Source organism: Falco biarmicus, chromosome 10 (genome assembly GCF_023638135.1).
Source record: "Falco biarmicus isolate bFalBia1 chromosome 10, bFalBia1.pri, whole genome shotgun sequence".
NCBI classification, from domain to species: domain Eukaryota; kingdom Metazoa; phylum Chordata; class Aves; order Falconiformes; family Falconidae; genus Falco; species Falco biarmicus.
In genome coordinates, this window is record NC_079297.1 from 19,531,101 (window position 1) to 19,554,155 (window position 23,055).

General features: G+C 47.6%; 1 protein-coding gene and 1 long non-coding RNA gene across 6 annotated transcripts; both read left to right on the plus strand.

Annotated features, from left to right (window-relative positions):
- The first annotated feature begins 527 nt into the window (after positions 1–527).
- Positions 528–10,143, plus strand: LOC130156528 (uncharacterized). 5 transcript variants are annotated; one of them, XR_008824451.1, is made up of 4 exons: positions 528–4,778; positions 6,730–6,819; positions 7,818–7,921; positions 8,153–8,863. It is a non-coding gene; the product is annotated as an uncharacterized LOC130156528 (long non-coding RNA). The 5 variants fall into 5 exon arrangements; XR_008824452.1 differs by lacking the exon at positions 7,818–7,921 and having other exon boundaries at positions 530–947; positions 1,025–4,778; XR_008824454.1 differs by lacking the exon at positions 7,818–7,921 and having other exon boundaries at positions 534–2,284; positions 2,953–4,778.
- A 194-nt stretch (positions 10,144–10,337) lies between these two features.
- FADS1 (fatty acid desaturase 1) lies at positions 10,338–21,989 on the plus strand. The gene is made up of 12 exons (XM_056354936.1): positions 10,338–10,605; positions 13,123–13,233; positions 13,523–13,720; positions 14,518–14,619; positions 14,790–14,918; positions 16,384–16,444; positions 16,568–16,644; positions 17,776–17,873; positions 18,200–18,296; positions 18,881–18,960; positions 19,389–19,514; positions 20,280–21,989. The coding sequence occupies exons 1-12, from the start codon at positions 10,411–10,413 to the stop codon at positions 20,329–20,331; spliced, it is 1,326 nt and encodes a 441-aa protein (XP_056210911.1). The 5' UTR covers positions 10,338–10,410; the 3' UTR covers positions 20,332–21,989.
- The last annotated feature ends 1,066 nt before the right edge of the window (positions 21,990–23,055 follow it).

Consider the following 23,055-nt stretch of genomic DNA (forward strand, 5'->3'; position numbering starts at 1 on the left):
AAGCTCGGCCCCTTCCCGCCCCCCCCCCCCCCGGCATCCCCCGCCCCCCCCCCCCCCCCCCCGGTGAGGTTCCACCGGGATCAGCAGAGCCCCGGCACCAATCCCGGCGCTCCCGCCGCCCGCCCGCTCCCGGCCATTGGCCCTGCGCGATCTTGCGAAGCCAGAAGCCGGACGGGCCCCCCCGGCCCCCCCAGACCCCCGCAGCGGGCGCGCGGTGCCTTCCCCTCCATCCTGTCCTCCGCTTTCCGATTTTCCTTTACTCGGTATTTTGGCTCCTGCTTTAAAAGCTCTACACCTCCACCCCCTACCCCGTTTTTTCCTCCTACCACTTTCTTTTTCTCTTAATTTTTCCTTCTCCCCCCTTCTCCCCCCTTCTCCCCCCCTTCTCCCTTCTCCCTCTTCTCCCCCCTTCTCTCCTTTTCCTTCCTTACCCCCCCTTTTCCCTTTTCCCCCCTATTCTCCCTTTCCCCCTTTTTTTCCCTCCCCCCTCGTTCCCTCCCTCTTTTTCCCTTTCCCCTCGGAACTGCCACCTTCCTTCCTAGCACGGGGCTCAGGCCGGAGGTTTCGGGGCTCAGCCTGGAGGTTTACGGGGCTCAGCCTGGCGTTACGGGGTGCACTCTGTGGTGCCAGGCTGAATCACCGCCCCGGGTCGCCATTGTCGTTGTCCCCAGGCAGGCCCAGCCGCAGATCCCTCCTTAGGGCAAGACGTTAATTAACAGGTGGGACGGTGCCTCTTTTTCTGTGCCGTGGGGCACTTTTAGTGTAAAATAATCCCTGTCAGCAGGTTACGCAAGGTGTTTTGCAAAAACAACGGCAGAGCAGGCAGAGCATCCTCACCGCTGCCGCCTTCCTGCCTGAGAGGACCTGGGGCTGCTCTCCGGGTGAGGCAGCTGTGACCCGCAGCTTTCCTGGCGACAGGAATCTTTTCTTGTGACCATTTTGCCTTAGTAAGTGGAAGGCTTATTAATTCTTTCTGTAGAGCCCTGGCTGAGCCTAAGCAAATTTAATATACAAGTTGTTCAAGCGTTTTAGGGTACAGACTGCACTCCCTGAGGTACAGCGTGCTGTTGGATGATCACATCTTGGGACAGGAGCATGCTCCTTACACAGGCAACGGGAACGGAGGTCAGAGTGGAGGAACATACACCACTTTACACCAGTGAGCATCACTCCATGCTGCCTTTGCACTAAGGCATGCTATAGGCTTCCTCCATTTCAGCCTGCTCTCGTCGCTGCACAAGGACTTACCCTGTTCATCAGTCTTTTCCTGTGATGTGGGGTGACGAGAGTCAGAAATGAAAGGAATGTTTTCCCAAGACTTGCTAGTTTTATTTAGTTTGGTTTAAAATAGACCTCTGACAAAGATAATAACAAGCGTCAGCAAGACATTGCATTAAGGTGGACCTGAAGCTCATTGCTTGTGATGTGGAAAAAGTTCACCATAACGCTTTCTGTGCTGAGTTCTTTGAATTTGGGGATTTTAATCCTGTAGGCATATCTGCATAGCACCTTGGATGCTTTAACCTTTGTAACGCTAAGGGTGCTCCCCCTGTAGCCTGTCCTTCCCTTGTAACCGCACACCTGGACGCTGCTTCCTGGCCCTTTTCTGTGGTATCAATCATAGGTTCACAGAATGGTTTGGGTTGGAAAGGACCTTAAAGGTCATCCAGTTCCAGGGGCAGGGACACTTGGCACCAGCCCAGGCTGCTCCCAGCCCCGTCCAGCCTGGCCCTGAGCACTGCCAGGGATGGGGCACCCACAGCTGCTCTGGGCAGCCTGGGCCAGTGTCTCACAGGAAATAATTTCTTCCTAAAATCTAATCGAAATCTTCCCTCTTTCAGCTTAAAACCATCCCCCCTTGTCCTATCGCTACAGGCCCTCATAAAAAGTCTTTCTCCATCTTTCTTACCAGCCCCCTTTAAGTACTGAAAGGTGGCTATAAGATTTTCCTGGAGACCAGGTACCCAGTGTCCTCACCCTCTGTGCCCTGCGGGTGCATTCTAATGTGCTTTTCTGGCTGTTGTGTCTGGTTTCTCCTAAAAACTGATTACCATGGGTAAGTGAAACATCCTTTCTTACCCCTTTTTTTTATCCTTTACCTTGTAGCTTTTAGTTTATAACTTTAGAGCCTACTGGATAATACAGTAGATAAATAATTTACATCCTCAATGAATATTTCTTGCATGTTACAGGTGCATGGAGCGTGCAATTCCTGCCCCTCATCACGTGTGCCCCAGTCAGTGCTGGCATCATCTTGGGCGGGACCAACCAGTAATGAGATGAAGTGAGTTTTGATGAAAACTGTATTGTTACTGTTGGAAAACTGCTCTGTGGGCTCCCTGCTCCACTGGAGAGGGTGTCGAGAAGAGGACAGTTGTCTGGAAGACCCCATTGCTGCTTTTTGTGGCTGGTCACTGGGATGATGGTTTTCCGTCTCTCTTTTTTTCTCTCTCTTTTTCTCTCCTTGTTTTCATTGTGGTTTTTGTTGTTTTTATTGTTTGGGTGTTTGGGGATTTGTTTGCAAAGAAGATTGCAAAGCTGAAGACTGTAGAGATGTCCAAGAAGATGGAGAGGGCCCCTGGGCACACAGAGGAAGGAATAAGAAAACATACTACGATTTATTATTTTAGGATGCATTTCCTCAAGCTTCACTAATGATAGTTTACTGTTAGAAAGTCGGGGGGGATCCACTGCAAAGCCAGATCTTTTGAAAAGAAAATAATTTGCAGATTCATGACATATTTCTAGTTGTTCAGTGTGCCAGCTGAAGGTTGTGTCCTCTGCATCCACAACCAGATTCAAAGCCATGGCTTCTTTTGACTTGTAGAGATAAAGATACGGATTATTGGTAACTCACAGTATTATCTGATGGTCAGAGTCCGTCAGGTGACTGCTCCACAAAAGGAATGTGTTCGTGTTACTGAAATTGGTGATTATTTTGTATACAACAAGCTTTATCAGTCAGTCCATGGAAGTTCCTACCTCAGAGCTGACGGCTTTAAGCAGCAGAGAATCTGGCTACGTATGCACACACCAGGCGTGAGTGGGGTGTTTGCCTGAGCAACCCCTCCCCCCCAAGAAACGAGCTGCTGAGGAGGTGGGTACATTTCAGAATCGGCTCTGGTACCTGTTAGATGGACATGGATGTAAAGTCAGCACACAGAGCTGCTCATCTGGCTGCTTCACCCAGGGAATTGTGTGAGGGCTTCAGGACAGTCACTAAGGGGTGCCTAGCAAAAAACCCACCCCAGCGCCATCATCCCCTTGCAGCGCAGCCTGTAACGCTGCCGAGGCTTTCTGTGGGCTTGCTCCAGGTTTTGTTTGGCTCCTGGGGCACAAACCAGCCACGGGAGGAGAACAGACTCTTGCTGTGGCCAAGTAGGTGAAAGGCTGCATGTGTTGCACGGTGTTGCTTTAACAGCACAAAGAGCTTGTGTAAGGGATGCACAAGCCCCGAGTTGAAACGGGTAGTCATGAGATTGGGCGGGAGAAAGGTGAGTAGCGCGACAGGGAAGAAACCATGGAAAAGGGGAGATGGAGACATGCAAAGCAGGGGAGTTTTTCTGGAGGCACAGGTAGAAGGGGTAGGCCTGCTCTTCAGGGTAACGTAGAAATACAGAAGCTAATGAGCTTATGTGAAGGGCATTAAAGTGAAGGGCATCTTGCTGGGTTAGCCTGGAATGGGGAAAAAGCAGGGCAAATCCGTACTTCAGGTATCCTTAAGCTTGCCATGCATTGATTTGCTAATGTAAAAGAAACTGAGACCCCAAGGAAAGCGTTTTAAAAATGTAGCAGAAATCACAATTTTTGTGCTTGTCATCTTATGCCTTTTTTTAGTTTTATGTAGAAGTTGGTAAGATCAGACAAGGTGCTTTTAATCTGCCTTTTAGAAGGGGTCAGAGTCTCCATTACCACCTTGGGGGTGCCTTTGCCAGCAGCACCCAGCCTGGCACCAGCACTGCAGCTGTGCAGCGGTCCTCATGGATGTGGGGAAAATCCTCCTTTCTCCCCAGTTTCAAGAGCACAAGCTCCATCACTGGTCACCTGGTGAGGCCAGATGGCTCTGTGGCACGCAGTGGGAAAAGGAGGTGGCAGGCGTGAGCAAGGGGTGCACTGGAGGGACATGCAGCAGGCATGTGTAGGGGAAAAAGGGGTTGAGCTAAGGCAGAAAGTGGGAATTGAGGATAATGGGAGAAAAAATAGTGAAGATCAGGTTTATCTGCATCTTTAGACTTTCAGCTTTTAGTTAGACTTTTGGACTTCTAGTTGCTCTGCCAAGGAAAAATACATGTAAGGAGAGAAAGGACGCTAGGCTTTCCTCCCTCGCACTAGAAGGAAAGGGTGAGGAGCTCTGAACTTGGGTTGAGATGGGTGAATAATCAGTTCAGACACAGTGGGAGACAACTAAATGACATTCTGACCAGGCTGCAGAAAGAGGGGCTGGAGCATGGAGCCTGAGGTGAGGGAACCCAGCGGCTAGGTAGGGATGCTGTTGCAGCATCACTTTAAGAACAAACCCAAACTTCTCCTCTTTCCCTTAAGACAGACACAAACTCTTCCTTCTTTCTGTCTCACCCCTGAAACAAGTTCCTAGTGCTTGAGAAGCTATCAGTGAGGGGCTCTGAGGAGGAAACACCCACCACCATATAGAATAGATGTGTGCATGAAGGGTGATGTAGTTCTGTGTGTCATCAAGATATAAGATTCTGCACCAGAGGAAGCTGATTCAAGCAGAAAGACACCAGATGCTGAAGCAAGGAGCAGTAATTTATCCAAAGGTGAGCAATAACCACTGTGTATTTCACTGTGCGAACAGCAGGTCCTTGGCTTGGGCTTTCAGGATGGAGTGTTCTTCCCTCAAAGGAAGAAAAAACCCAATAATCAGTGAGGATACTGTGTTTCTTTAAAAGAAAAATTTGCACTTTCTTTGAGTGTCTTGAAACTTATGTGTACCCACAAGGAAAACTCCATTTGCCTTTTTTCAAGAGAAGCGAAAGATCTTTTTGCTCCTGTTAATATTTAAACATGGGATCCCAGGCTACAAGAAAATATCTCAACCTTATTTCTATCTGGAAAGTAGCTTGGGAATAGTGCTTCCATTTCCAAAATGATTTAGGTGTCTTAAACTATGTTGTTCTTAGGTCAATATGAAGCCCTCGAAAAGGTTGGCTTGTTAATAATAGTGTTTCTGAGTGACAGTGCCCCCAGCTCCGAGTTTAAATGTCCCTCACTAATACATCCAACTGCTATTGTCTCCCCGTGCCCTTCTGTTCTTCTGCCAGCCACCAGGAAAGTTTTTTAAAAGCAGATCTTTATACAGCACTTTGTACAACAGGGCTGTGACCAAGTTTTTTAGGTAGTAAAATACGAAATGAATAAATAAAAATTAGAAAGCGGGGCAATAGTGTTTCATATCAAAACTAATGGGCTCTTTACCACCTCTGGAGTCCTGCTGTGCTTCCACATCAGTCCTGGTAGAGCCATTTTATTGTCATCTGGGTCCCTGAGATTCCTTCATGGACAAAGTAGTGTTGGTGTAAGTCTAGTTGTTAACTTGGATGTTCAGTTACAGTTGCACGAAGACTGGGGATGTGGGACTTTCAGGATGAAACATGGGTATAGACTATGCAATGTTAAAGTGTAAGGAACTCCCCCAAAAAAGATTTCCAGTGTTGTTTAACATGTTCTGAGTCTATCTGCAATTTTTCAGGATATAGAAGAAAAAAATAATCAGGAAATTACTTATTTATGGAATGGAAGTACCCCTGTGGAGAGGAAATACCAGAACCAATTGATTTTTAGTCTAGGAGAGACCTGTAAAACAAAACCCAATAAATATTTCCTAAGTCAAAACCAGACAAAACTTCTAAGGCTCAAAATTTTAATAGTTAAGCAGAATATATACTAAGAATATTAATGTGTTATCTTCAAGTCAAGGCTACATGCTTTTCTGAAGCACATTTTAAACAAATGCTACTTACCGTGGTAAATAAATTATTCTGCTTCTTATCATATAGAACATTAGACCATTATAAGCTCCCTGACCCTTAAAACTCTGTGAAAATAAAGAAGCATGAATCTATTAGAGTCATCGTTACATCTTCTTTATATTTCCATTGAGTAAAACTTTAATCAGAAAAATGTTTTTTGAAAAACATAGTTTCGCTATATTTTTTTTCAGATATTCTGAGTATTGGCCATTTTGCTTCCTTTGCTCTGTTACACAGCTCATGATTGTGTGCTACTAGAGCTGACTAATTAATTGATATATCGAAAATGAAGGCAAAATGCTATCAAAGATGCATTTGATATTTTTTTACTGGGACATGTTCTAGCATCTCGAGTTGGTGGCACTTTTTCTAGTCACGGGAGAGCGGCTGAGGGCTGACTAACTTTGCAACCAACCGACCAACAGAAATTGCCATTGTGCTGCTCGTGCTGGCACGGATTGCACATTCTGCAGCGGATCTCGGGTTGGCTGTGTGGGATTATCAGGGTCGGGGCACGAACTGGTCTGGATACTGAGGAAGCAGAGTATACAATCACACTTGTTTAGTGCAGAAAGCAGACATGGCCAAGGACCTGTCAGGATGAGAATCAGGAGAGAAATGCTCTGTTCTTAATGCTGCCTTGTCAGTATAATCGAATTTGCAATAGTTTGTAAAGAGAAGCCCATCCTACTGACGTTCTCCTGTTATCATCAGATTCTTTCCTTTTCTCTTTACTCAGATACTGCTTTCAAATGTGAAAAACTCTAACCAGTTACTGCCTTCCACCCTCATTTGCTAATTTTAATTGGCATCTTCTGAAGGACAAAAGGTATGCTTGTTTCTATCTCAGTGACCCCATTCCTTATGTATAGTGATTTCTGGTTGCTTTTCCTGGCACGATGTAGGCTTTTCCCAAATCACAATCTTCCTCCGGTACTCCACACTGTAATATATTCATCCGTCCCCTCTGTCATGTATAATTTTTGCACCTGAATTTTAAGCCAGTTGTTGGGGCACAGTAACAGAGCAAATACTCCAGGAAATCAATATGGGCTGAAGAAACACTGTTTACATGCAAAACCAAGAATTTATTGTTGGTATAAAGCATTAGCAACCCAAACAAATAGTTCCAGGGCAATACAAACTCATTTAGTCCAAATTATTCGACTCTTACAGCTCATTCCCAAATAATGCAACAGCTGACAAGAATAAATGAAATATTTCTACTATCTACCCCTTTTTCTGGTGTTAGGCTAACCCTCCCAATGCACGTGTGGTTCCTATGCCTGGTGCAATTGGTGTTACAGCGAGCTGCCAAGAGTTTCAAGCTCTTACATGCGAGGAGTATGATGCTAAAATGGGTGGTTACCTCCTGCGTTTGCTTCATCAGTGTAGCTGTTTTAATTGCACTGGTGACAGCCGGCATCTTGTAAATCTTCATGCCACAATTCCCATGCTCCCTGCTTCTGAAGTTTTTCTTAGGCTGAACAAAAGCCAAGAACTGATTCTTCTTTTAGGCATTGGTATTTTAAACTTTTTCGGCATTTGTTAGTTTTCCTCTAAAATTGCCTATTTTCTGTGGGTTCAGACTTTACCATCCATTATTCTAACTCATTTTCCCATGCTTCAAGAAGGTAAAATAAAGGCTGCCATCCTTTCAGTCCATCTCTTTTTCCTTATATTACTGGTTTGGGCACCAGATGCCCAGGCACTTAGTGACGCCTCATCACCCAGGTCACTTATGTATTTTAAAGTACGTTAAAGCCTAATCATGGCAGTGACATGAGGAGTTTTAATATATTTTCCCTGACTTTTGGTGATCCCCAGTCATCTAGGATGCTAAGGATGAATTGCAGCCAGCTCAGAAGACCAAATCCAAGACCATCCCTTATCTCCCCTTGGTTTTTCGGTGTCCTTGATAGCCTAGGAAGGTGGGTCACACCTAGATCATGACGGTAAGGAGGGATGGAGATGGGAGTAGTGGAGGTCAAACAAGGAGTCGGAACACTGAGAAGAAGAAATGCTGCTGGAAGAGCAGAGTGGCCAGGTCTGGGTTTACCTAGTGAGTCATCTTTCAGCAAAGACTGACTGTTAATGCCACCAGTGGCAGCGGGATGCAGGATGCTAGCGAGTGTGTAACAGCAGCTGCTTTTCCCTTCCAGTCTTTATTCCAAAGACCTCATTCTTGCCTCTGTGAGACCTGTCAAGATCCTGAGTATGGCAAGTGCAGGAGAACCAACCAGTCTTGACAACCAGCACCTTGTAAGAGGCCATGAAATCCTTCATTGGTTAGACCTGGATGATTCATGGTGTCTTGCCTTGGACTGAATCACCTACTAAGGGGAAAAGAAACAGAGCCACAGATTTTGTGCCAGAAGAAGCTTTGAAGGTAATTCCAAGGACTGTTGTATAAATTGTCTGGGAAAATCTGTTAATAAGATGTTAACATCCCTTATAGCTTCTGGTCCTGCTGAAATCAGAGGCAGCATATGAGGGGAACAAGGCTGCAGTTCATCAAGCTCAGTGGGCCATTTTGGCTGTTGTGAAGTTCCCTTAAAACAAGTTTCCAAAGCTTTAACTTGTGTAGGAAGCTAGACTTTTTTTTTTTTTTTAATGTTGTGTATAGAACAAAGAAAACTGACCAGTGCTCCCCTGTATTTGTGATGAAAAGTCAAACTGAAAATATCAACTAAATTTAGGGCAATTATTCTTTTGTGCAATAGATAATCAGAAAAAATAGGAATTGAAATAATTACTCAATGATTCTGAACATAATGGATAAATTTTAAAAGATGCTAAGCATTGATTAATATCTTTTATGGTTATGTTTGTGAGATGGTCAGCAGTCAATATACAGAGCAACTTAATTTTTACTAAGATTGGGAGAGAACCTTTTCTTTCATGGGTGACGGCAAATGTGTGGAAGGAGGAATGCCTTAGCTGTGGCCTTGCTAAAGGGAGGGAAATAAAAAATGTTCGATCCAGTGTTTTGCGGGCATAGAATTCCAAGCTTGAAAGACGTGATGTAGCAGTCGGGTGATGTTCAGAACAAGAAGGGATGCAGTCTGGTGGTTCTTTGTTTCTATGGTTACATTCAACTAGAATTGCTGTAACTAGGTCAGATTGGAAGGTGTGAATCAAAACAAAGACATTCAGAATCGGTAATGAGAGTTCAGGGAGAAGGCTGTTGTGATTAGGGAAAGCCAGAAGGGAACTGAATGCGGAGAGAGGCATTTTAATGTATGTTTGTAATGTGTATGGTTGAAGTCCCCCAGAGGTGGATCTCTCTATTTTAGCATCATTTGCTCCTCTAGCATTACTCAGTGGTCTGTTGTATGAAGAGTCAGCTGCAGACCATGGTCAGGCAGGCATATGGTGTGATATACCTGTGGTGCCACCTGTCCCCCCGCCAGCTGCGTCCCCAGCCCAGCGTGGCCACAGGAACAGAAGCGGCAGCTGAATGGGAGATGCAGGACAGGTGGAAGAGTGGGAGGGATTTGCTGGAAAGGGGAAACAAAACCAAGGGCAAGGAAGATAAGGCAACCTCAGCCCAGAAGGAAGGAGAAATGTGTTGCAAAAGCAGCCTAAGAAAAGCAACTTGAGCGTGACTTGACTGCAGCGCCTGCACATCGTTCCCCTGTGATGGCTCAGGTTCGTGGCTTTTCTGCTTGCTCCACATCCTCTGTCTGGCTCATGATACAATTTTCCAGGCTGTGCTTTGCCTGGCGTGTGCCATTGCCCACTAAGCCTGTGTCCTTCCCAGCCAGCACGTCACCCAGCGCCAGCCACTCGGTATTTTGATCCTTTCTCACACTTCTTACGTCCTTATGCGGGACTTTGCATTTGCTTATCTTAAACTACTTGATGTTCTTGTCAGCCTGCCCATCTTTCTTGCCCTTCAGCACACCGGCTGTTTTCCCCAGCGCGATACAATCGACGAATCTATAAAAAAGTGCATTTGTCCCATTTGCCTGGTTGGAAGTGAAGGCATTTAACTAAGCCCTGGCGCCAGCACCGACACCTTCAGGAATGCACCTTGCAAGCGGCTACTTTCCGAGCAAGCCCAGACGAAGAGGTCTATAGGGTGCCCTCGGCTACGTTCCACATGTCACCCTCTGCCTGCGGCGGCACCACCAGCACACAGCAGCCAGAGGCGCCAGGAAGCTGCCTGTTGCGGGGGGGGGGGGGAGGCTCCTCGTCTGCTGTGACCCACACCCGCGGTGCGGTGCGGAGCTGCCCGCGGTCCCGCTCGCAGCGCGTCCCGCAAGGGGGCGGGCGCAAGACGACCGGGGCCCAATGGGCGTGGGGGAACGGCAGGGAGGCGGGGCTTGAGGGCGCGGGGAGGGCGCGGCGGGGGGACGCGGGCGCTGCGCTGGGGTCCGGCCGACGGGACCCGAGCCGAGCCGAGCCGAGCCGAGCCATGGCGGACCCCGCGGCGGGCCGGGCGCTGCGGCGCTTCACCTGGGAGGAGATCGGGCAGCGCAGCGGGCAGGGGCCGGAGCAGCAGGAGCGCTGGCTGGTGATCGAGAGGAAGGTGTACGACATCAGCCGCTTCTACCGGAGGCACCCGGGGGGCGCCCGGGTCATCAGCCACTACGCCGGGCAGGACGCCACGGTGAGTGGGGGAGCATCACCCGGGCATCCCGGGGAGGGATGGAGAAGGGATGCTGGGGGCAGGCGTGGGGGGCACCCGGGGCCGGGGGGGGGATGCCGGGCTGTGCCTCCCCGTGGGCAGCGGCCCCACGGGGCGCAGGCTGCTCCTGCGGGACTGTGCTTACGAGGGGATGTTGCTGAAGGAATAGCTGAAATGTGCGCAAATAGGGCGTTTGACTCCGGGCATCAGTTTGGGAGGAAAGCCACTGGTTTTTGCTCACGCACAGTAAATAAGAGCACTCGGCTCAGCCACCTGCAGCCGCCGGCAGCCCCGGACAGCACCCGAGGTGTGTGCTCACTGGTGTGCGCAGGTCGAGCTTGTGTTCACAGGTGGATGAACACATTCAGCCTCCTCTACCTTTAAAAACCTGCCACAGCGTTTCCAAGAGCTGGCACTAGTACAAAATAACGCTGAAGGCCTATTAAAAAAAATACATTATTCCTGTCTGAATGTCAGTGACTGTTGCAAAGCACGGTGAGCATTGTTCGAATCGGCAGCACGGTGCGGGGTGTTTTTGTTGCTGTATTTCCTTCCTTTGCCTGCTACGGCTTTCACAAAAGAAAATGCATTTCTCCAAATGCAAATGTTCATACCCGAGGGCAGGTGTGGGATGTGAAGCTGCCCCTGGAGTGGTTTCGGTGGGTTACGTTTCAGTCCAGTTTTGCTCCCTGACCAGAAAGGATGAAACTTGGTATCTAGCACTTTCCTTCATCGTATGCATATAATTTAAAAACAAGGATAATAGGTGGATGTGCACATAATTCATGAGGTGGGGATGCACACATGCATTGTCAAAGCCCCAGCAGAACGGGGTCGGTTGCAGCGGCCAGCACACAGGGCCAAGCACGGTTGGCTGCTCCGCTTGCAGCCAGCTGCATTCTTCAGGCGTTATCATCTGTGTCACTGCTGGGTGCAGCCGAACTGCTGACCGCTCAGGAACCCGAGCCAAGTCAGTTCCAGTTTTTCCAATAGTTTTGTCCTGGAAATGAAAAGAATCAGGCTTCTCAAAAGCAGGGGGGGCCGGCGGGGGGGGGGGGGGGGGGTGGGGAGTAAAGAAAGAACACTTTTAGTTTGCTGAATGCCACTGGAGTGTTTAGATTTCTAGAAGGTGCAATCAGTGGTCCCGTAACCTTCCATTAGGATTGCACCGCCAGGTTTTACAGCCTCCGTGGAAAGGATTGGTCTAAAAATGTGGTACCATCCTCCTCTGATCTGCTCACACACTCCTCCCCATTTTTTTTTTCCTCTTCCTGCACATTCCCCTCTCCTCTTTCCCTGTGTTATTCACATGAGCCTGAACAGAGGGGATGCTACATCTGAAGTAAACCAGGGCTGACCCAGAGCTGGCAACATCAGCGGGTTTTTTAACCCCCTGTCTTGATTAGAAGTCTTTTGAAAGGACAGTTATTTTAAAAGGACAGTTTATTTTAAAAGCATGCAATAATAACCTAGTAATTATAGTGCTGCACGTGCATGGTGCAGGAGGCTTACAGACTGACACACAGTGGGCAAATACTGCCTCAGAAAAGAAAAAGCATCCTCAGGCTGAGGGAGATTATAAAATATGTGCTAGCTTGGACATGGGGAGAGAAACAGGGAAAAGGAGGTAAATGGGAGGAGATCTTCAGTAGGAAGTAGTTGTCAAATGGCCAAGTATGCTCATGGCATTTGTAATCTAAATGTAGTGATAGAGTATATAGTGACGACAATCACTAGGGAGTTTTTCACCTGGTTGCCATGGAGATTGGCTTTACATTTAAATGATAGAAGTAACTGATTTGCCTAACAGGGATCTTTTGAATGGTAAGGATGAAAAAGACCTTTTCATGGAACTCTTCAGAAACGTGGAGGGGAACCAGATGGGGAACAGGAGGCAAGCAGCAAGAAAAAAACTTTTCTAGGAAGATGTGGCAGGGCGGGCATTGGAAATTGCCAAGGAAACACGTTTGGAATGAGATGGGGCTTCTGAGAGATTGGTGTGAGTCACCAGAAGCTGCCGTCACCTATCTGTGTCCTGCTTGTCCGATTATTTTTCCCAGTTCAGCTAACTGATTGAGTTTTTGTGGCAATATCTTGCTCTTCTCCCTAGTCAGACCTTCATTTCAGCGTATGACACCTGAAGAAAAATAAAGTGGAAGCTAAAGACAAGATAGAGACATAAGAGTATGTGGTTGAGATCATATTCTTGAGGTTTGACAGGATATGAAATTCTCAGGTTCAGAAGTAAGAGGGGAGTGAGCCCATACTTCTTAGTGGCATGTGCTTAACAACATCCAGAAAATGACACAGAGAATTTGGCTTCAAATGATCATTGACGGTGTGAAGAAAGCATAAGGATTTGTGGCAGTAAAATCTGACTGAGCCAGCTCCTTTAGCTGGGTTGCTTTCTGCTGAGTCCAGGATATCATGAAATATATTTCTTTTGCTGCCACCTGAACGGTTGGTTTTCTTCATTCTGTTCCTGTATCTGCATTTCAGGATCCTTTCATAGCATTTCATCTGGACAAGACGCTAGTAAGAAAGCACATGAGCCCACTCCTGATTGGAGAATTGGCACCAGATCAACCCAGCGTTGAGCCCAGCAAAAATGTAAGTATCTTAAAAACTTGATATTTGGGTTGAAATTGTGCTGTTTAACTTCTACTGGCAGCCAGAATTCCCTGTGCATAAAATGATAGTATCTCCTGGAGTCACTGTGTTGATCTGGAGCTTCCCCTTTGCTCCGTGTCATTATTAGTTGCCTTAGTGAAGGTTTGTCTCCAGATGACCCTCAGCTTTTCCCCATGGTCACAGTAGCTCCTTGAGAGGGGGAAGTGAGCTCCTCTTTGAGGTCCTGAGGCACCTTCAGACCCTCAGATGCTTTTGGGTCTCCCCACAGAAAAAGCTGGTAGAAGATTTCCGTGAACTCCGTGCAAACGTCGAGAAGATGGGGCTTCTTAACCCCAACCGCACCTTTTTCATCTTGCATCTCTGTCACATCTTGGTGTTGGATGTTGCAGCTTGGCTCACCATCTGGTATTTTGGAGCATCCACAGTGCCTTTCCTCTTCTCTGCAGTGCTTCTAGGCACTGTCCAGGTAAGCAACTGGGCAAAAAGAAGCCCCAGAGACGAAAAACCAGCCTTTTGAGGCTTAAGTGCTCGTTGCCTTAAGCACAGGAGAAAGTGTATGTTCGTGGACTTCCCAAAATCCTGCTTCTCCCTGGGTTCCACCGAAGGGGCAAAATCCCAGTGCCATGACATGCTCCTTGGGTAGAGCAGGCTTTGCCCTGCTTTTTCCTTCCCATAGACGGTCAAAGCCCTCCTTATTCCCAGACTTCTTCGTACAATGAAAGCCGCGCTGTGCTGCTGAGGTCCCTGGTGCCAGAACTCCAAGGCACTGTGCAGGGGCCAAGCCACCGTGTTCCCATGGGAACTTGCAGCGGGTTAGAGGAGAGGGCAGAGCAGCTCTCAAAGCCCCAGCTATTTCTTCTGTGGCCAGCTGATCTCCTTGGAATTACAAGTACTTGGAGGAGGCAGCAGCTCGCTGTTCCTTAAAGGAGACTTTGTTGCCAATTTCAGTGCAGTTCTGTAAGAGAATAAATGCCGTTTCTGAGCGTCGTGACTTTTTTTTTTTCCATGATTTTTTTCCTTCCTCGTGAAAACAACTATCCAGGACTAAAAGTCATTTAGGGAAAGTCTGGACTGCGGTGATACATAGTAAAAGAGAAGTGTTTGGGTTCCTAGTAGTGGAGCTGCTCCCGCTATCCAGGGGGATGCTGTAAGGAGCATGGGAGTGGGAGAAAAGAAAGCCCTTTTCAGATGCAGAGCATCCTGACTCTTCCCCCAGCAGCACTGTTGTTTGGTTTTGTTTTGTTTGTGTTTTTTTAATTCCAGGCCCAGGCTGGCTGGCTGCAGCATGATTTTGGACACCTTTCAGTCTTTAGCAAGCCCAAATGGAACCACTGGGTGCACAAGTTTGTGATCGGCCATCTGAAGGTGGGCGTTCAGTGCTGAGAGGGACTGCTAGAGCCTTGCCCGGGACACTCTGCAGTCAAACCCACTCTCAGTACAAGAAGAAAGCGAATGCAAAGAACTACTGGGGAGGGAGGACTAAGGGCAGAAGATACAACTTCTTTATGGCACTCTCTTCTCATACCTTCCTGCAGGGAGCACCAGCCAGCTGGTGGAATCACCTCCACTTCCAACACCACGCTAAACCCAACTGCTTCCGAAAGGACCCTGACGTTAGCATGCACCCTTTATTTTTTGCTTTGGGAAAAACACTCTCTGTAGAGGTGAGACCTGATGAAGGCTGGGAAGTTACAGCGTTAGGATTCAAATCTGAAAAGCTGCAGAAAGCTTGGAGACTAGTGACCAGTTAGTTCGGTCAATGAGCTGTCCCTGATTCAGGAATTCAGAGAAGGTGCAGCTTGCCATTAACGGCCTTTGAAAAACAAAAAGAAAAAAGACCCTGGCACTTGACTGGCTTTCATAAACTTAATGTTGCACCTGTTTTTTTTATGTTTTTTGCCCTAGTACAATATTGCTATGGGTTGAAATTTTCCAGATTTATTCTGAAGGTGAAAAAACCCCACCAAAACTGCTTCTGTAAAATGAGAAGTACCTCCAGAAAATGGTAGGGGTTGACCTGCTGTTTTATGCAGTGCTGCTTTGCCTTCCACAAGTCCCTAATATTCCTTAGTAATACTTCAATACTCCTCAGATTTTCATATTCTTAAAATTTCAAAACAAGTTATTTTTGCTGTGCTTTAAAATCAGAATGAAATATTTGTCATGACTACGAGTTTGTATTTCTCTGATGAGAGACTTGCAGTTGTATGAAGGTAAGATTGCAAGTTGTTCTCTTTACCAAGCCCAGCTTGGCTAATTATAGTGTTTTGGGAAATGAAGCAGCGGAAGACAAGCAGGGGCCATCTGGAACTTTTACAGCCACTGTTCAAAGAAGCTATTTCAGTGGTCTCAGTCTGACCGTGGGTGCCAGGCTGGTCACGTCTGGAGTCCAGCTCTGTTTCTGGCACGACTCTGCAGTCAATTGAATGGCTTTAGCATTTGCTGGTCCTTTAAAAAATAAGTTATGTATAGTCATAGTGTCACCAGGCTTAAATGCTCAGTTTTGCATTGCAGTTAAGGGAGGGCTGCTATTCGGAATTGGTTTGGACACGTACAGGGATATATAAGTTCCTCAAGGAAGTCAGTGACGTGATCTGTTGTTTATACAGTGAACACTGAAAAATTTAGAGTCTCAGAGAGAGGAGAATTTATTCACCCCTATTCCTCTGGCCACAGTTTAATGTCTGGATGCTCGTTTCTCTGCTTTGGAGACCACTTGCACGTAGGTGGGAGTTCTACACACTGTCATCATTATTCCTGGTACCGCAGTTTTTCTCTGAAGCCCTGTTGGCAGCAGAGGGTCAGTGCCGCCGCTGCTTCCCATGCGTTGCTCGGCTGTGCCCTCTGCAGGGACAGAGCCTCCAGCCCACATCACTGTGGTGCAAGGGACTGTCCGGGCGCTTGGGCATCCCAGGCAGCGATGAAAATTTGTAGTAGCAGCCACAGACTGAATTTCCAGGGGATGGTGAAGCCAGCGGCATGGTGGATGCTGGCGTGGTTTGACAGGACATCTCTTTCAAAGCTTAGAAGGTATCTTAGGTATGCATTCCTTGGGAAGCGCAGGTAGGAGTGTATACGCAGATGTCTTTAGCTGTCTTCACGGCCTGAGCAATTTGCTTATTTTAACAGCTTGGTGTACAAAAGAAGAAATTCATGCCTTACAACCACCAGCACAAGTACTTCTTCATCAGTGAGTAACCCTCCCCTTTCGCAGTCCCACGGACAGCACTCACCCACCCCCTGCCCTTTCCAGCCCATCTCACTGGGATAACAGGGACAGTTCATGTCTCTGCAATCTATTTCTCTGCTCTAGTCGGGCCCCCAGCGCTGGTGCCTCTTTACTTCCAGTGGTACATATTCTACTTCGTGATACAGCGGAAACAGTGGGTGGTAAGTCAGCTCCGCGTTGCCGATGGGGATTTACTCTTTTAGGGATCCATTTCAGCACAAGAAATTACTGGGAGGGTCTCTGAGCTGCATATCTCTGTGGCCAGCTGTGTGGGTGTAGCATCTGGGAAATAACGTGTGCTGGGGGAGAGAGGGTACCTTCCACAAAGCCCACCCACCCCAGAAGATCTGTGCAGGGCTGGGTGACAGAGGATGTTCTCTGATGCTCTGGCTCAGCCCAGGGTGTGTGTCGGGAAGCATTCCTGCTGCAGAGCTGGTCTTCATCCAGAACTTGTCCTGCAGGTAGCCCAAGAGCCTGGCTGAAGGCAGAAGTGGTCCTTCTGGCCACTCTTTTTTGTTTTCCCCAAGTCCATACGATAAAAACCTGTGGCACACAAAAAGGGGAAAAGTAGCAGAAAATGGGGGTGGGGTGGGTGGGGTTGGAGGAGGGGTCAGTATGCCTCTGGTTTGCAAAATGATATATTAAAAATCAAGTGGCTTTCCTGTAGTCTGAGACTGAATCCTCATGGTTCAGTGTGGAGTAGGGGATGTGTGGTTAGGGATCAGAGTTAGGAGGATAGTTTGTTAGGGGAAGATCTAGGCCCTTGAAGAACAGCATGGTTTTTAGAAACTTTAGAAAAAAATGCAAAAAATCTGTCTTTTCTCTGAGGTGTGGGGGTTGGAGGCAAGGCACCTTGCTGTTTTTGTCTTGCTTGGGAAGTAGGATGGTTAGGAGAAAATGTGAGGGAAATAAGAGACTGCAAGAAATGTGAAAAGGAGTAAAAAAGGAGACGGAGGTAAACCAGAGCTCTTTACTCTTTTAATTGGCTAGGGGTTTGGGTTTCTCACGGCTTGCCTTCTCTTCAGATTCAGAGGAAAATGTGATGCTTTAGAGCGTGTCCTCTGAGGTGTTTGCCCTGTGCTGGGCTTGTAAGACCAGGATAATTTCCGAGCACAGGAACGGCTGGGGGGTGGCCGTGTGTCAGGTCGCTTTGTGATGGGGCTGGCAGGAAAAATCTATCGGTAGAAGATTCTGGGGAGGGGTTAAAGGGAGTGCCACATAGAGTGGATGGTAAATTCAGAAGCCAGTAATTCTTCCTCTTAATGAAGTTTTATCTGTTCCCTGTGCTACAGGACCTGGCCTGGATGCTGAGCTTCTACATCCGATTCTTTCTCACCTACTTGCCCTTGCTGGGGGTGAAGGGTATCCTGGGGCTTCATCTGTTAGTCAGGTATCATCCAGCTTATAATTCCTCCGTTTTCTTTGTCCAGTTTGTATCTATCCTTTGTGTCAGCTTTTCTTCAGCCTCCTGGTTATCTTCCTCATCAGCTCCCAATCTTTCCGTCTCCTTGTGCCTGCCAGCCTGGCAGAGGCTGTGGTCTGTCTTTAGAAGGTTGGAGGTGTGTGTAGGGCTGATCTGCTGATGGGATCTTTGGGGTTCCTGGGGTTCATTCGGCCAAGCACCAACTGGCTTGTGTGTGTGCAAGTGTGTTGTACTGACTTGCTACGGCATAGGTGTGAGATCGGTGACAGTTCTGTGTGTGTTTGTGTGCACAGGTTTATAGAGAGTATCTGGTTTGTCTGGGTTACGCAAATGAATCACATCCCGATGCACATCGATTATGATAAGAATCTGGACTGGTTCTCTACTCAGGTAAGAGCTTCTTTCCAGAGACCTGTGACTTCGAAGGTGAGAAGCTGTAGTTCTGGGTATGTAATGCCCCAGAGAGCTGGTGACAGAAGCGATGGGAACCGAGAGAGGAAAGCATAAGCAGCTTGTCCTCACCGTGTGCCGTGAGTGCAAAGAAAGAAGCTGCAGAAGCGGGCTGGAGGCTGCACTTGCTGAGCACAGATGCCTCAAGGAAAATCATTAGAGATGCCACAGTGCTCTTCAGATGGAGAGCTTTCCGTGCTTGGAGGATGCAGAGCTCCCTTGTGTACTCTGTTTTATTTCAGTTATGAAGCCATTACAGCTTTTTTTTAAGTAAGAGAGGTGAAAGTCATGGTTGTTACGGCTTGTCTCACTGGGAAAATCAAGTCTGTTCTAAACTGCATCCCTAACAATCGTGTATCACAGCGTGGCCATCTCCTGTTGACTGGAGGTAGCTCTTGGAGTTGCTGTCAGCCAGAAGGCAGGTGGTGATAAGGAACATGTACCCGATTACTGTTGTGTTTGGCACATGTAAAAGAAGGAACATTCCTAAAACAGCACTTAAATGTTACTGTTTTTTCTCTCAGCTCCAGGCGACCTGTAATGTTCATCAGTCCTTATTCAACGACTGGTTTAGTGGACATCTGAACTTCCAAATCGAGCACCAGTGAGTTGGAGGATGGGTTGGGGATGTAGGGGAGTTTCAAGGAGTGCTAGTTACACTAGGTCTGAATTGCCTGCAAGGTCCCTCTCTCTCTCAGCTAATGCAGGAACAAAAGATAACGTGGGGGAATTTTGTGCTTTTTATATGGGGATGGAGTGGGGACTGCAAGTGATGGGTCAGAAAATCTCTGGAGCACTGGTGAGCACCAATACCACTGTAGATATGAGCAGCCAGGCGCGGGAGTGAGAATTACCAGCCTCCTGGTTAGTACAGCCGCTGAGTGACGTGACATGAGAGGGACCACTGCAGAGCAGTAATGGCTATGGGCACAAGGGGAGGCTGAGGCACCCCCAAGCTTAGGCACAGAAGAGGGGAGGAATTCTGTGGGGTGATGACGGATGCCACTGAATCACCGTGTTCTTTTCCCACAGCCTTTTTCCTACAATGCCTCGCCACAACTACTGGAAGGTGGCCCCTTTGGTGAAGTCCCTGTGTGCCAAACACGGCATTGAGTACCAGTGCAAGCCGTTGCTCACCGCCTTTGCGGACATAGTGCAGTATGTATCTACCTGCTGCGTTCCCTGTGCAAAGGGGTTTCCAATATTGTGGAGTGGACAAGTGAGGGACATGGGAAAGGGAACTTGGATCACAGAAGTTCTGTGAAGAGCTGTAGATAGTACGGGTGGCTGTGAAAGGGATTGGGAAACTGTTCAGCTGTGGCGCTGGTTTCAGTGGCAGCAGACAGAAGGTGTCAGCAGGAATGACCTAACAGAGAGCTGCTTTTCCTGAGCTCCGAAGGGTTCAGAGGTCAGTAGGATGCCAGGTCTGGCACCTCAGTCCTCAAGTGTGCTCCAGGTCAAAGAGGTGTTTTCATAAAGATGAGTTTGAACTGTTATTCATTCTTTTTTATTCCTTTCTTCCCCTTCTTGCCCCGCAGATGTTTCTTATTCCATTGAAAAGTCACGTGGCATTCTTGCACTTGCTGCTTTCATTTTCATTCTAATTAAGTTGTTTGCTTTAGCCTTCCAGTCTTTGTCTGATGTAGTGCTAGTGGTTTGGTTCTTCATCTTTCCGAGGAGCTGTAGTCTGCATAGCCTTGCCTCTGAAGATCTCAGAGCAACTGGATCCAGCTGGAGATGTCCCTGCTCATTGCAGGGCTGGAATAGGTGGCCTTTAAAGGTCCCTTCCAACCCAAAACCTTCCATGATTCTATGATTTCTTTTGCTTAATCTATAGACGGGGATTCTTCCCACAGGGCTCTGTTCCCTGGACACTGTATTTCATTACCTTGTTTCTAAGGAAATGTGGTTCTCTCTTGGCAGCTCTTTGAAGGATTCAGGGGAGCTCTGGCTCGATGCCTATCTGCATAAATAAGAAGCGGTGGATCCTTGCAGAGGAGCTCCCCAGCCCTTGTTGCCTCCTGTGGTGGTCACCATGAAGCACAGAGGAGGGAGAGCTGGTTGAGCCAGAGGTGGGGAGGCGATGCCACTGAATTCCATTGATGAATGTGATTATATGATTTTTTTAAAAAGATGTGTTCTTAATTCTTCTTGTGCTTCTTTCATTCCTCTTCTCTGGTGCTGAGTTACAGGGAAAAGCTGAATGGAGGTGGTTATGTTCCACAAAGCTGGAAGCAGCTTTGGGACCGGGAACAGATTTCTTTCTGTCTGCTGGTAGTTGCTTTGCTGAATGTATAGGAGGGAAGTTTCTGATCTAACATAGGCTTTTGTGAGGTGGCTCTCATTCTGAACGTGGTAAGAAAAATGAGACAGTATGAAATCAAAGAACACGGGAGTTAGTGAAGTGTGGAAGCCATAAGGAATTGTGTAGTACAGTATTTTCAGATACCTGTAGGTAATTACAGTGGCAATAGACATGCCCAAAGCAAGGGGCAGTGGGAAGTACATGAGAGCCAAAACCAATTTGTACATGTGTGGGTGAGGTGGAGAGGGTGCAGGTAGCAGTTCTGGAGGAATGAGCATGAGGAAAAAGATCTAATTAGAGCCCTAATTCAGGTAGAGAAACAGGAAGGTGGAGGTTATTCCGCAGGCGTGTGGATGTGAGAGCTCTGCGTGCCATGTCTGTGGGAACGCTGAGAGCCTCTGGGTTATTTGCCCATCGGGAACCTCCCATGGAGTCTCTGCCAGCAGTCTCCATGGTGCCAGTCTTCCCAGTGTTACTGAACCCATAACTGGAAGTCAGAAGAGACAGAAATACGGCATGTCCATACCCAGGATCCCTACAAGGGTGCCCAGGGAAGCAGGAGGGTAGTCACTCAGTGGTCACCTGGAGCTTCACTCTTTTTTTTGAACCTCTGAGTGGTTTGTTAAATGGAGAGAACTCATGACTTCTGGCCCACGGAGCACGAGGTGTTCCTGTCTTAAGTGCAGGCAAATTTAATGAAGTAGAAGTGTTACGAGCTGGGGGCTGTTTCAATGCCTTTGCCTTTTCGGTTGGCAGATGTCAGTGGGCTGCACAGCCGTCGGCACATGTCAGCCAATATATTGCTGATGTTTATTGCATGATGTGCCTTCAAAATGCACCCCACGAGGGCACGTGCTGTGCCATTTGTTGGAACGTGAATGAGCCTCACTGCCTTTCCTGGTGTCTTTTCATTTACTACGCCAACATTGCAGATGCCAAGCTAGGATATAGCACCTGGCATCGCACTAATGGAGACAGCTCCATCACCCTGGTACCTCAGTGACAGGGGGCTTAGTCTCCAGAAGGGGTGGGTTGATTTTGAGGGAAATACGGTGCTTTTTCTGGTCAACATCCCAAAAGAGGATGGCTGGTGAGGGAATGGAAGAAATGCATCTTCCCATGCTAAGAGTGTTGTTAAGCACAGAATAATATTGTAATGGAAAAAATAAAATAATCATTAAATCATTGATACCTGTTGATAAACATCATAAAAAGTGGGCCTTAGTTACTGTTTTACCTTGTTTTTCCTGCTCCTTTTCTCTCCCTCTTGTTATTAGAACTGTTGGTGGAGGAATGTCCAATAATAAAATGCCTTATCTTATCAATTATTGCTGTTATCAGAGTAAAATATGTCTGCACAAGAGCCTACACTCGCTAAAATGTAGAGCAAATGCCTGTCCACGGCTGCAGAGAACTGTCATAAACCTCAGCGCTTGTGTTTTGTAGGAAGGGAATCAGCTCACGTGAAGTGTGTGATATAAAAAATAAATTTAACCCTAACAAAACAAAACCATACACCAGTTCTTCCTCTGGAATGAGGAGGAAAGGAAAAAAAAAGATGTACCCCTGGATTCTGGAAGCTGCCTTGCTTTCTGCCTAGGAAGGTACGTGTGTTTGGTGAAATGAAGAGCTGTAAGGACTTAAATTCAACAGGCAAACAGCTCTCAGATGGAACTTCAGTGGCACTGCCAGAAGTTCTCTCTGACCTTGCAGTGGTCCCGCTGAGCCGCAAAGGCCAGAATCCTTGTTTAGACTAGTCAGGAGAGCTATGGAGCATCTCTGCTCCGTAAGGAGCTCCAGTCCCCGGCCTCCAGGCTGGGCAATTCGTACGTATGAAGCAAGCTGGGCAAGTGGAGAGCTGCTTCAGCTAGGCAAGAGAAAACACTGAAGACAAGGAAGTCTTCAAAAATTCTCTAGAGACGTCCATCTCCCTAACCCAGGTTTCACTACTCTAAGTTTTGTCCATTGGGTAAAACTGCACAGACTGTGCTGGTGGCGAGGATGCTTCCATCTCACGTTCTGGCTATAGCTGTCGGGTTTGAGAGTAAAGGTCACTCCTCCCCTCTTTCCGTGGCTTGGTGAACCTTTAATTCGGACATGCAAGTAGAATGGTTTCAACAGACAAGAAGGGTACTTTGCCTCTTTTGTCAGGGCAGGGTTTTAATCTCTCTGATAAAAGAGGGAACAGCCGAAGCTGCTCTGGTGGCTGGGTACTGGTGCTCTAGTCAGGAAGATGCCATCAAAGTGCAAGTGCCTCACCATGTTTTGAAGGAAGACGGCTGGTCAGCTCGGTTCAGGAAGCTTTGAGAGTACTTACCGGATGGGTTGTGATGAACAAGGTGAGTAGAAGAAACATCACTTGTAGGCCAAGTGGGCCAGAAGTGTTCAGCAGTG